The 13,348-nt window shown below is 41.5% G+C and overlaps 1 protein-coding gene across 2 annotated transcripts; it reads left to right on the plus strand.

Annotated features, from left to right (window-relative positions):
- Positions 1 to 1,953: 1,953 nt before the first annotated feature.
- chrnb4 (cholinergic receptor, nicotinic, beta 4 (neuronal)) lies at positions 1,954 to 11,622 on the plus strand. Of its 2 annotated transcripts, none has more exons than XM_070968356.1 (6): positions 1,954 to 2,275; positions 4,847 to 4,992; positions 6,407 to 6,451; positions 6,693 to 6,802; positions 7,190 to 8,243; positions 10,829 to 11,622. In XM_070968356.1, exons 1-6 carry the CDS (start codon positions 2,074 to 2,076, stop codon positions 10,991 to 10,993), a joined length of 1,722 nt encoding a protein of 573 aa, XP_070824457.1. In that variant the 5' UTR covers positions 1,954 to 2,073; the 3' UTR covers positions 10,994 to 11,622. The 2 variants fall into 2 exon arrangements, with proteins under 2 accessions (XP_070824457.1, XP_070824467.1); XM_070968366.1 differs by lacking the exon at positions 1,954 to 2,275 and adding an exon at positions 3,734 to 3,743 and having other exon boundaries at positions 10,829 to 11,126.
- The last annotated feature ends 1,726 nt before the right edge of the window (positions 11,623 to 13,348 follow it).

Here is a 13,348-nt window from a genome sequence, read left to right on the forward strand (position 1 = left end):
TCGAGTATATATCAAAAAGGATTATCAAATGATCACATTCTGGTTTATTTGCTTTACACAGTGTCCCGATGTTTTTGGAAATGGGGTTGTATTAGAATTTACCAGCATTGACGTTTGTATTATTTAATCATGAGTAATCTTTTCAAGTGGTTTTAGTTTTCTAACATTAACCACTGTATACCTTAAAGTCCACATCCACTCATAAATCTGTTTTTCTTTTGTTGATTGTTCACTTGGATGTTTGAGCTTCACTGTGCAGGTTGATGTATGTGCACAGTCAGAAAGCTGTTTTCACATTCATCTGCTGAAAGAGGAACATTTCTCTGCGCTGAACTTTAATCTGACCACTCCATGCACTTACAAACTTTCACTCTTTAGACATATTAAACAACACTCAGATAATAAAGTAATTTCTGATGATGACAGTGAACATTGTGTAAATGATACCTTGAAGGGAAACCCTCTCCGGGTTCATTTCCACTAAAACATAATTAACTGATGCAAAAAAATGCAGTTGAATACAGTATGACCTTAATTTGTAGGAGAGTGTGTTTTTTTCTAGCTTCAAATGAGCCTTCACTCTGCTTTCATTTCCCTACAGTATGAAAATAAATGTGTGGACACTTGAGACCTGGTATACAATCACAGTCACCGTCATGTCTGCTTTCATTGCTCTCAGTGAGAGGCAACTAAAGCATAAGCTCAGACTTAATTGAAAAGTCTGCGCTGAATAACATTCAACCATGAGGTAACGCAAAGGTGAATGAAAAGCAGTGACATAATGTTCACAGTGATGGATCCACTATAACTCAGTCTAAGTCTCAAGGCTATGCAAGCAGATGTACAGTGATATTAAACAGAGGAAAACCAGCTGCTGACTGTAACGCTGGAAAAAAAAAAAAAAAACACATTTATATGGGGTAATATCTGCAGTATATATCATATATTGATAGACTAAACAAAGTGAAGATAGTTGTATAATCTTCTCTGTCTGCATCTGTATTTTGGAATACAATGTTGCTTTGAATGTGTGATTTTTATGTAGTTTTCCAGACAAATGCACCAACTGTGCAGTCCAGAGTTCTGTCCCCTTTGACCTGATTAAAAAGCAAAAGTGAGGGTCAAACCTAATCAGCTCCCATTGATCTCCTCTCCATGATCCAGAATAGAAGTCTTTGGACGTGAAATTTATAACCTCAGGCGAGTCCTTGGGGCTGCCCCTCATGTCTGATACAGTTCCTTTACTGGCCATTATAATGAGGCTTTAAGCAGCGTGGAGACTGTAAATCTGTTATGCTAAGATTGCACTGCTCCTGGTCTGACTGGACTTCACCTCACTAAATCTCACATCCAGGTCCATGGAATAATTTATTGTCTTCTCCCGAGCACGCTCACCAGAGCAGAGTGAAGACAGCGATCAAGTCACCAGGAAAGTCAACTATTTGTTGGTGGGAAGAGATTTAGCCAAACGTGAATTTATACGAAATTCTGTGCTCAGATGTCTGGTGAGGATGCTGTTTAACCAAAGCTGTGAGGACAGAAGACTTCTGCTGACATGTGACTGTATGATGTTTTCAAGGCAATTAACGCGACATTTTTAAAAACAGTTTGACTATTGTTTATCTTTTCTGTACTAAAGATACTGAATTTATTCACATCCATAGATCATGTTTAGCTTGCGAGGACAACAGAAGTCAGAGAAGTAAATATGGGCCAAACTAAGTGCACTGACAGCATTACTTCCCTACAATTCAGGCATGTCCTCACCAAACCAAAGAGCCAAAGTATATATTTAGAATAAACTCCCGAATAACATATTCAGTGGCACATACCGCATAAGTAGCCCACCATCTAAAAGAGCTGCTGCGCTGGTGTAAACTTGACCAGCTGATTGCAGACCGGGTACAGGACCTGCAGGGCTTGCTGGGGACGGAGAGAGCAGCGCGCCAGAACAGGCTGCTGCGCGCTGGCGGAGCGTAAAGACCGCTTTTCCTGGGGGACACGGTGAATTTCATGGGGCGGACTGTTGTAAAGTAACGACATGATGAGGCAATAGACGTTTTTATTCGGTAAATGACCTATTTTTCAGGCATCAACACAGCGTTGGTCAAGTGTCCAAACCGTGAGCGCGCAAGAGTCCGGCATGTCAGAGAGGACGAGCGCTGGACACCGCAGCTCCGAGGCTTCATCACCGATAACTCCCGCGGATCAGATGGTGCCGAAAAAATGACTCGGGCTCTCTGCGTCCTCGCTTGCCTTTTCTCTTTGATCCACTGTAAGTGTGTCTTTCTTTGCCTTGTGTGACTTCTGCTAATTTAGGCCGTTCTAGCATGTGCGTTAATCTGAGTCAGATCCAGATTTATTCGGGTGAAAGTTGTGCGCTGAGAAGTGATTGTCTTCCTTTTAGTGTCCCAAAGTTGGAGCGCGGTTCAGTTTAGTTGCTCAGACGATGATAATGAAAATGCAGATCCCCCCAAATTTCTTGCTTTATTTTTTTTACCAATAAAACTTGAAATTTTAAAGTACACTTACTATAAGTCAGAAACACATGCATGGATAGCATAGAGGCAATTTGATGAGTCAGCCCTACTATAAAAGTGGCCTGTTTTCACCAAATTAGCAATCAGCACTGGTTTGAGATTTTTTAGTCACAACCTATAGGCACTTATACAATTGATAAGTGTAATACAATATTACAAACAGCTTCCTAAACATATAAAATTACAATTTCAGGAAGCCTTTATGTTCACCACCCTTCTCTTAACTCCTTCACTATCATCACTATTGTGTGTGTTTAGTTGATCAATGAGTTTACTGATGTTAAAAAGTAAAGTACTGTATCGTCCCCTGTGTAAGTATTTTGTCAGTCCATTATGGCGTTTATGTGATGAATCCTCATGTGTGTCACAAAGACAAAGCTTCTACTTTATTCTCCATAGGGACTTTTTATACGGAGAACCTTTGCCCTGCGTCTTGGCTCATTTACACACTTGATTGCACTCATGTCTCCAGATGTATTACATTTTGGTAGAATTATGTTTTTCAGTGTGGAGGGTGCAGAGTGACCTTATCAGCTCCACAATGGCTGACTAGTATTGTATTAGCACGCCTGACCTCACTCTCAATCAGGGTAATGTCAACACAACACTTATGAGATGCTGTTCATTTTACACATTAAACCTACACACACACACACACACACACACACACACACACACACACACACACACACACACACACACACACACACACACACACACATGCACCAGTGGCAGTTCACAGCGGGTAATCACAAGTTTGGTTGGGCCTTCGCCTCTGGGGAAAGGAGAGCTTGTTTGACTCTGGTCTCCGAGGGCTTTGACAACACACCATCTGTTACAGAGGGCTGCGGAGGTCCGACCGTGTTGCGGAGGTCCGACCTCACTCAATTGACTGACAAAGGCACAGTCATGGCAGCATGCGCTGACCCATGGGGCTCGGCTGTTGGTATGCCACGCCCTGCAAAGCTCCAGGAGTTTGTGGGCTGATGATGACGCACGTAGTTGGATACTGAAATTGGAAGTCTGACATTTTCTTACTTATAGTACCAGGCATCATCACATAGCTTCACGAAAGGCACATGAGATGCATCTCTGGGGTCCTGCAGCCATGAATATCACTCTGCAGTTTATTGACAACAGCAGCGATTCTTCTTCAGCAGGCTCATCAGTAGGAATCTCACCTCATTGGCGTGTTTCTCTTGAGTAAGTCGACTCAGCTACTCCCAGCCTTGTGGGGGCATCAATAACCAGCTGCATGTAAAGAAAATGGAAGAGGTAGTGCTACATGTATTCATTCTGCTCCAGATGGGAAGCACTGATCATCAGTTTCAATCAGGCTCGTATTCACCCCCTGACATGAGCTTCATTTATCAGGGATGGATGTGGAGAAAGAGGTGGGGTGTAAGACTTTGTATTCATAGCTTATTCTCATTTGAAAGATGCATCCAGTGGTTTAGCTTTAGGCAAAGACAAAATTATTAACATGCTGTGAAAATATCTGCCCTCATCCCAAATGTAATTACTTATTTGAAAATAACTGTGGGGAACTACGTAACATTTCAGCATAATTTCCACAACACAGCCGTCTCTGGCTTTGTTAATTGACAGCTGCTGTTACCCTGAAGACTTGAAAAGTTGTATGAAGCAGTCTGACACATTGACAGTGGAAGAGAGCCTGTATTGTATATATCAAGTCTGCAACAGTACATCCAGAAGCTTCAACAGCTGTACCATCCCTGTATTCCCAGTATTCCTATGAACACTGAAATTGGATGGGGTGGTGGATAATTGTCTGGCTTCCAGCTTTTATGTAGTGCACCATGAGCTCTTGTGCACTTTTAAATACCTGACTTTAAAGACACAGTGAAATAAAAAAAAAAAATATATATATATATATATATACATTTTTCCATGTTCTAATTCTGTGTTTCTCAACATTCATGTTCATTATTTGTCATGTGCACAACAATCTCATTGAACCAGTCGTTGGGAATGAAATTTTCGTTCTCAGGCTCCCATCAGCCAGCCAAGTAAATGAGAAATGAATAAAGATAATCTAAGACATAAGGCATCGTGTCTGGCAATAGTGGTAGATTAAAACAACCCTTTTATTGCACATTTAAGAAGACCTAGTTTTTAAGTACTTATGAGGACTTCTCTGGTCTGAATGCCCAGAATGGCCAGGGAGCAAAGCAGCACTAATCTGGATTGTTTGGGTCATAGTAGGAAACCGCTGCAGTACACTTTGTCACTGACATCCCCCTCCGTGATTTAAAAATAAGCATTGAATAAAACTGTGTCACCAGGTAGCAGCGGCGCTGACTCGGAGGAGCGTCTCATGAACTGGTTGCTGGGAAAGAATCGTTACAATCCGCTGATCCGCCCGGCTGTCAACAGAACCGAGAGAGTCACAGTGAAGCTGCAAGTGTCTCTGGCTCAGCTCATCAGTGTGGTAAGTCACCACATAGTCCTGTCCACCAGGAAGATGTGTGTGTATTTATTTATGTGTATGTGAGGGTGCTAGGGAGACAAAGAGCGAGACAGGGAAAGAAAGACAGGGAAAAAGAAAGAGGATGATAGAAAAGACAGAGGAAGAGCCACAAAGCTTTGAGAAAGCAGTTAATTACAAACCTGCCTGTGTAGAGAGGCTGTAGCTCTAAAAGGATGGATGAAGTGGAAGATAGATGTGGTCAGCTGTGATCTCTGCCTCTGTCATGTCCAGATTGAAACTTCAGCACATTGGATTAAAAGGGGCCATAAAGCTGTTTTAGCCACAGTGATAGAGGCTCTGCTCTGATTTACAGTGGAGGCCACTCCTGGCTGCAGACCAAGGCAGCAAGGCTCAGTTTATGAGTTTGCATTGTACCATTTGGACTAATTGCCATTTGCTATCGATTTATTGGAAGTGTATGTCATGGCAGTGTGATGACAATGCCACCAACAAACATGTTAACAAGCAGTCTGAGAAGGATTTAAATGCAGCCATTTTTGTCCTGTCTTCAAGCTAGCAGCCAGAGCAAGAATGACAGTAAGGTTACAACAGCTCTGCCCTCGAGTCTCCAGGACTTTTGCTTTGCATTGAAAGTGAGAGTCAGAGAGCAGCTGTTTTGATGCTGACACAGTCCAGTCAAAGTGGTAATTCATTGTGTATGCTAAAGCTTACTGTGTGGTCGTTACACCAGCAGAGACTACCTTCTTCTGTTGGTCCTCAGCGTCTTCATTGACTCTGAAGCAGCTTTATCATCTGTAATAAGTAGGTCGACAGCGTTGACCTGTGATCAAAGGTCCATTAAGTTTCTCTTTTTAGGAAAATATTTTGTTAAAATGTTCTTTGGTGAGCTCTAGCTATTAATGTTAACACTGTTGATTAAATAAAAGTTGATATTGTTAATAATCTTTCATAAAATTGAATTGTCAGTGCTGGTTTGATCAAGTTTACATTCATACTACAGCTCCTCAGACTGACCGTTTCAACCATTTACCCATTGCTTTTTGCTATTTCAGTATTTACCCATTACTTTTAGCAATCTGTCTCAACTGTTTATTAGTTACTTCTAGCTATTTAAGCGACCTCTCAGTTATTTCACTTTCTTTGCTTGCTCGCTTGCTAATTTGTTGCAGTGTTACGGTGTGACTTGTAATTTGCCTTCGCGTTTTCCTCCATATATATTTTTAATCTGGTCATCATTTTTATTTTTTCAAATGAGCTACCACACAATCCTTCCACCCTCACATGTAGTGAACAATCCACATCTTAAATCAGTGTGCAGTAAACACTGTAAAATCTGCTAAACTTTATTATTATTTAGTATTTGTACATGGAAACTGCTCTGAATGTAATTCCCACCTCACTTGTACATTTCCAGAATGAAAGAGAACAGATCATGACTACAAATGTCTGGCTCACTCAGGTAAGTGTGATGAAGCTCAGAGTCATATACCCTCAGTCAGCCTATGGCTTGTTAAGTGTCCTTTCCCCTGAACTTGAATTAAACCATATCCCGTCTTCTTCTCTCGATGTGGAACAAACTGCCCCTGTAATTGTGCTCCAGACGTATTCCACTGATAATGAAGCATGTAATTAGAAATGAGCTGGTCTTGAGAAAGTGTGCAGAAGTCAGACTTGACAGCCTGCTCTCTCCATTTCTCCAGCACTGGGTCGATTACAGGTTATCATGGGACCCTACAAAGTACGAAGGTATCGACAAGCTGCGTATTCCCTCCAGACATGTCTGGCTGCCAGATATTGTCCTGTACAACAAGTAAGCATCACTGTCATAGCGTTAAGTGACAGAGATTTTATGTCTTAAAATTAAAATTAAAATGAATGGTTACTCTTTAAAGAACCTGTCCATGTGTTCTCTGTAAGGCTCAACCTGCATTTTTGGATAGGAAGAAGAAACTTTCTCTTATAAACAAACATTTGACAATGAAGATAAATTACTAACTTCCAACATGAATATATATATGATGAAGTTATTAGTCTGTCCTCTGAGATCTTGGATTTTGGTCTGATATTGATTCAACTGTCCTTGGCTATAGACAAAAAAACAATACAAATTTCAGATTTCAGGGCTTATAACACAAGTCGAAGAGATTGATTCACAGGCTCTCTAAAGTTTTCTTTCTCTTTCCTCCTCTTCTCACAGCGCCGATGGTACATATGAGGTAACAGTCTTCACCAACGTCATTCTCCTTTTCAATGGCAGCATCAACTGGCTTCCTCCAGCCATCTATAAAAGCGCTTGTAAGATTGAGGTCAAGCATTTTCCCTTCGACCAGCAGAACTGCACCCTCAAGTTCCGCTCTTGGACGTATGACCACACAGAGATCGACCTGATCTTGAAGTCTGAGGCGGCTAGCATGGATGATTTTACTCCCAGTGGTGAGTGGGACATCTTGGCGCTGCCAGGCAGACGGACTGTCAACCCTCTGGATCCCACCTATGTGGACCTCACGTATGACTTCATCATCAAGAGGAAGCCCCTTTTCTACACCATAAACCTCATCATTCCCTGTGTTTTGATCACTTCTCTGGCCATTCTGGTCTTCTACTTACCTTCAGACTGTGGGGAGAAGATGACCCTCTGCATCTCTGTCCTCCTGGCTCTCACTGTCTTCTTGCTTTTAATCTCAAAAATTGTTCCTCCAACCTCGCTGGATGTGCCCCTGATTGGCAAGTACCTGATGTTCACCATGGTGCTGGTGACCTTCTCCATCATCACCAGTGTGTGCGTGCTCAACGTGCACCACCGCTCTCCCAGCACCCACACCATGCCCTCCTGGGTCAAGCTGATTTTTCTTGTCAAACTGCCTGCCTTACTCTTCATGAGACGCCCTCACAGTAACTCTGCACGCCAAAGACTTCGCCAACAGAGGTGTCTACGTGCGAGGAGAGCCATTTTGGGCCTGGGTTACCCAGTCGCATCCAAAACAGGTATCACCTTGTCGTCCTCTGCCCTGCTGTCTTCCGACTCAGCCTTCTCCACACCAGGACACAAAAATGTGGCTCCTCCACTAAGCTACAGCCACTCCAACAGGAAAGGGGACCTGCGCTCCACTGATTACCTTCCCGGTAGTTTGACTTCTACACAGGACCTCCAGCAGAGAAGCAACTCAGATTGGGCTGCTGACGTCCAAGAGGCGGTGAACGGGGTGCGCTTTGTGGCTGAGCACATGATGGGAGATGACGATGATCAGAGTGTATGTATACACATTTAAACCAAATGTTTCACTGCATCTATGTGGTGCTATAAAAACAAACGTTTTGCAAAATTCATTGTGTCATTAAGGAATTTCACATTTGTTAAATTTAAGAATTTACGAACAATGGATGTTTTGTCTGCAGAGAAAGACATTTATACTGTTAAGTTTTTAAACTTAAATAGATTTTTAAAAAAAAAGAAGAAAAAAACGTTGCATCAAAGTGCTTCTTCCGTAAATGTCAGACAACATCTGAAAATCAGACCAGAACTTGGAACATTTCTGATTTATGCTGTTCTCCTCAGATCCAATGTTGAGTACATTGTATATTGAATGAATATATTGTTTGCAGATATTCAGAGCATGTGAGTCATTCACCAGTGAACTTAAGTAAACCAATCAGTCATTAACCTTGATGGACTGATAAAGTAAACCGTATTATCATTGTCATTGCTTACTTAAGAGTAATATCATACATAACACTTCTTATAGTGTGATGCATAAAACTTTAATATGTAAGTCCAACCAGTGTCCAGGGCAGTGTCAGAAAATGTTTCAGAATATGACTGAAATTTAAAGAAATAGTTCAAAAATTTGGGGAAAACATATTAACTTTCTTTCCGAGAGATAGATGAAAAGACTGATGCTACTCTTATGTATGCGAATAATAAGGCAGCTCCACAGACCTTACAAACCAAAGTCTGTTTCCAGCCTTGAAGAGCACAGTACGTCTACATACGTGGAAAAAAAAAAAAAAAAAGTTGTGAAAAGCCTTTTGTGACTCCATGGTGGTGAAATCTGGGGTTGTGGAGTAAAGAAGAAGTGTCAAACTGCCGAAGCTCAAGTTGCATGGTGGATAATTTTGGTGACAGGTTTTAAGCTAGGAGACAAAGACAAAAAGACAAAAAGTTAAGGATGCAAAGATGTTGGTAAAGAAACACTCTAGTTTCTGCACATAAAGTCTTTCTGTTTGTTTGCACATGGCCGAAATAAACAAAAATGTCTTCATTTGGGAGTTTTAGAGGTGCTGGGAGGTGGATTTTCAAACTTTAGAGAGTCGTCCTAGCTCTCCCAGTCTTTGTGCTGAGTGAGGAGAATCATTTCTCACAGCAACACAGTAAACAAGAGGTAAACAGAAACATGAACACATAATCTGTCCATCATCAATCAAATTATGAGACAATATAATACATTCTCATGCACTCATCTTGTGATAAGGTTAAAAGTTAGCAGTTAAAATAACATTGACTAAGTTCAGAGTTGATATATTTTGCTACCAAAGCTATATCTGATTGGGTATTCACAAAATTTAACAGGCTCCACTGTCAGCGCCCTGCTCGTCCATCTATCCTGATCCCAATAAACTGGATCAAAGGTGTTTGTATTGACGTGATAATATTTACTCCACTGTGACCCCTGAGGTGCAGGAAGCAATACCACTAATCTTCAGTAGTGGCTGTGACCTACAAAATTGAAGGCAAACTCGGGGTAATCAATTGCTTTCTCTGATAAATCAATACAATAAGGTGGGAACAAGGAATGAGAAATGACTCATTTCAGAAACTACCAAGGCCAGCGTTGAAAATGGGGTGAAAGGGTCAATAGCTTTTTCAGTACAGATCTCAGCAATGTGGAAATGGTCCTAACTTTACTACGTTCCCATTCAAATATCACTCAATCAGCATCCTAAGAATAAGCTTACTGACACTAAACAATATTACTGGCATGAAGGGAACACATATGAAAGTGTGTTACAGAACTCTGTGTGTTCCAAACCAGTCCAAATGCAAACAAACACAATGGACTACAAGACATTTAAGATGTGTCATCAGGATTTAACAGTTTGTTTAGAACCTAGATTCAGAAAATGAGAGTACTCTCACACTTATTCACTCATTCATTCGCTCAGTTACACTCTCTGCCTCTAGTGGCTGCACAGGGGCCGTACCTGCCGACATTGGGATTTGAAAAGAAGAGAAATTAGCCCTGCCCGAGCTGTCCCACCACCCTTACCACTGTCCACATTCCCCTCACAATTAGACGAGGGTACACACAGTGAATCCTAAAATCACCACTGGGCGACCACTTGCTTTAAAATATCAGAGCAACATGGATTGGCTTTACAAGGATTGATAGTATAAATACAGTCATTGGTGGAGCATGTTTCTGAGGCTCTTAGTTGAACTTATGCTTGGCAGATTTGTTACAAAGCGTGACTTTGACTGATGTTGCTCTTCATCAAGTCTGATTAAACCTTTTCCCATTTGCTATGAATGATCTCTCGTAACTACCATCTTATACTCCACATGCTGCCTCCTGCTGTACCAGAGGGGAATATAGTAAACACATATAACAGGCAGTTATGCCTCCTGTCAACATTACAGACAACCTTTTTCCCCCTTTACTAAAAAAAAAAAAAAAAAAATAGAATATGGGGGATTTACCATCACACAGTAAACACACTGAAGCAGGGTCATTTGCTCATCTCAGTGTTCTGCAGTATTGCTGGTTTATTTTAATAAATGCCTGTGGTAAAGTTGTTGCGCATGCTGACTAATTTAAATTTGACCTCTGTGTATTTACAGGTGATTGAGGACTGGAAGTACGTGGCTATGGTGGTGGATCGAATGTTCCTGTGGATCTTTGTGATAGTGTGTGTGGTGGGCACCCTGGGCTTATTTCTTCAGCCTCTCTTCCAGAATCAGATTCCTCCCAACCAGGAGCCCAGCTCAGAAACTCCTCGCATATGATGAGCAGCAAAGAAGGCAGGGCGAGTTTTAGGTTTTTCAGCCATTACAGTAAGCTGTTAGGATAAGCATTTTTACACGCAGATGCTGGCCAGGAGCAGTTGCAAAGACTGGTGTTTGTTGAAAGGCTGTTGTACCATATTGGTGGGGTCAAAAACAGCAACATAATCTGTGCCAAACCACACCAGTAAGGCAACTGAGAGGGTTAAACCAGAGCAGAAAGTACTTACAAAAACTCACTGTGCACAGCAATACAACAGACAGGATCTTTGTGTGAGATAGAACATGGATGAAATGTCTCCTAATTATAAAAAAAACACTTGGTCTACAGCAATACAACCCTCTACAGCACCCAGTATTTTGAGGAAATGCGACATCTGCATGTGGACTAATGTGGATTCATTGCAGGTCATTTCTCTTTGTGTCTAAAAAACAGCTGCACAACTGGACTCCACCTTTCACTGCTCTGAAGTATGCTGAACGATTGCAGAAATATAACCAATATGGCAGAAATATGAGGAACATCTGTCAGATGCTGTTGGACTCCTTTCTTGTGTTTAAGTTATATTACCATGTCATTGAAATGTGATGTGTGATTAAAGAATGAGTAATAAAGATAAATCTGTGTCCTCTTTCGGTTTGATTTAATGTGTGAAATCCCCAGTAAAGTCTTAAAATTGTCAAGATCTTGCCAAAGTGCTTGGATAATTTACGTTGCTGCCAGTGATAAAGTTTGTCCTCGGAGCCAATACGTTCGCTGAAGATGTGCCAATTAGAACATTTCATCACATAGATAAGACAGGTGTCCGCTTGAAATGTGAGAATGCCGACCAGGCAAAAAAAATATGTTGATAAAACAAAACCGCTGGAGATGGACCAGTACTTTTGCTGTGGTAATAGTAGTAGACCTGATACATACACACATCTGTACTAAGACTTTAAATCTGTGAGAAAGAGAGAACAACATGCATTTGCTCCAGGCGCTGTAATCTTACAGCCACTCATTTGTGCCTTTACACCAGGGCACATCTCTGTTAAATGCTTATCTGCACAGCCGAGCAAGTGCAGACACACACATAAATGATGCTTCATGAAACGCATGCTGAACTGATCCTTCACACACACACGCACACACACACACACACACACACACACACACACACACACACACACACACACACACACAGAACATTTACTGCTCGATAAACAGTGCTGACTGTGCTCGTTAGAGATTCTGCAGACTGTTGGTTCTTTTGTGAGACCTTCATTTAAATAAAGAGATAGTAATCAGTGTCTGTGTTAATGGCCGCACTTGCTCTGCTTTAATCTCTGTTTACAGTGTTTGAGATCGTTCAACGCTTTTTCATTCACCTGCTCACTTCCTGTCATTAGTTCAGAGAGACAACGCAGCGCCACAGCATATCCATCAACAGTTCATCATCTGCTTCAGGCCAAACAAAGCAGGGGGAGTCGTCATTCAGCGCTCAGTGGAAGGTCCCATAAATCACACGCCATATGTCAGCAGCCTTTTGTCATTAGTCTCCAATAAGATATGCGTGGAAACATTGCCCTGAAAATTGTCCTGCCACTTATGAACAAGGCATTATATCAACAAATATCAACCCTGAAAATGTGAGGATTAGGATAACCTTTGCAGGATGAGGTGTTTGGAAGCTGCTTGTCACTGAAGATAGTCTTGTTAAATGACCCAAGCATCAGCTGAAGTCTTCAATGTGTTGGTGTACAAACAACCTAAAGTTCCATTCACTGCTGTCTGAATGAAAACTTTCTAAAGGTCAAATTAACATTTCTTTCCATTTCCATGTGATGTAATCCCATATAACCCTTATGCATGAGCGATTGTCTTTTCACCTGTCCCACTTAAAGGAGTTGAGTGTGCGGGGTCAGACACCAAACAGCATCTCTTGGGCTTGTGGGGATTTATTTATTGTTTGAGGGCACTTCAGCAGGGTTGAAAAGCACTTGGACGTCCCTGTCATCCACCTTCAGGACAGAACTGCCAGCCCACTGGGACGCCCTGCTGGCAGAGGGAAAGAAGAATACTGCTCTGAAATGACAATGGAGAGAGAAAGAAAGGAAAGCCAGAGCCAAAGACGGAGCTATATCACAATTAGAAGTGGAATTGACAGCAGATATTGACATAAATTAAAAAAAAAATACTATGTGGAAATTAAAATCAATAAAGAATCAATCAATCAATCCAGAAAAATTCTGTTATGTTCTTAAGGTGAGACTGAGGGACACCCTAACTCCAACCCAGTGGCAGACAGTGGCTATTGATCTTATTTGATGAACCGGAAACTATTTGGTGGTTCAATATGGACGTCCAGTGTGAGC

Source organism: Chaetodon trifascialis, chromosome 1 (genome assembly GCF_039877785.1).
Source record: "Chaetodon trifascialis isolate fChaTrf1 chromosome 1, fChaTrf1.hap1, whole genome shotgun sequence".
NCBI classification, from domain to species: domain Eukaryota; kingdom Metazoa; phylum Chordata; class Actinopteri; order Chaetodontiformes; family Chaetodontidae; genus Chaetodon; species Chaetodon trifascialis.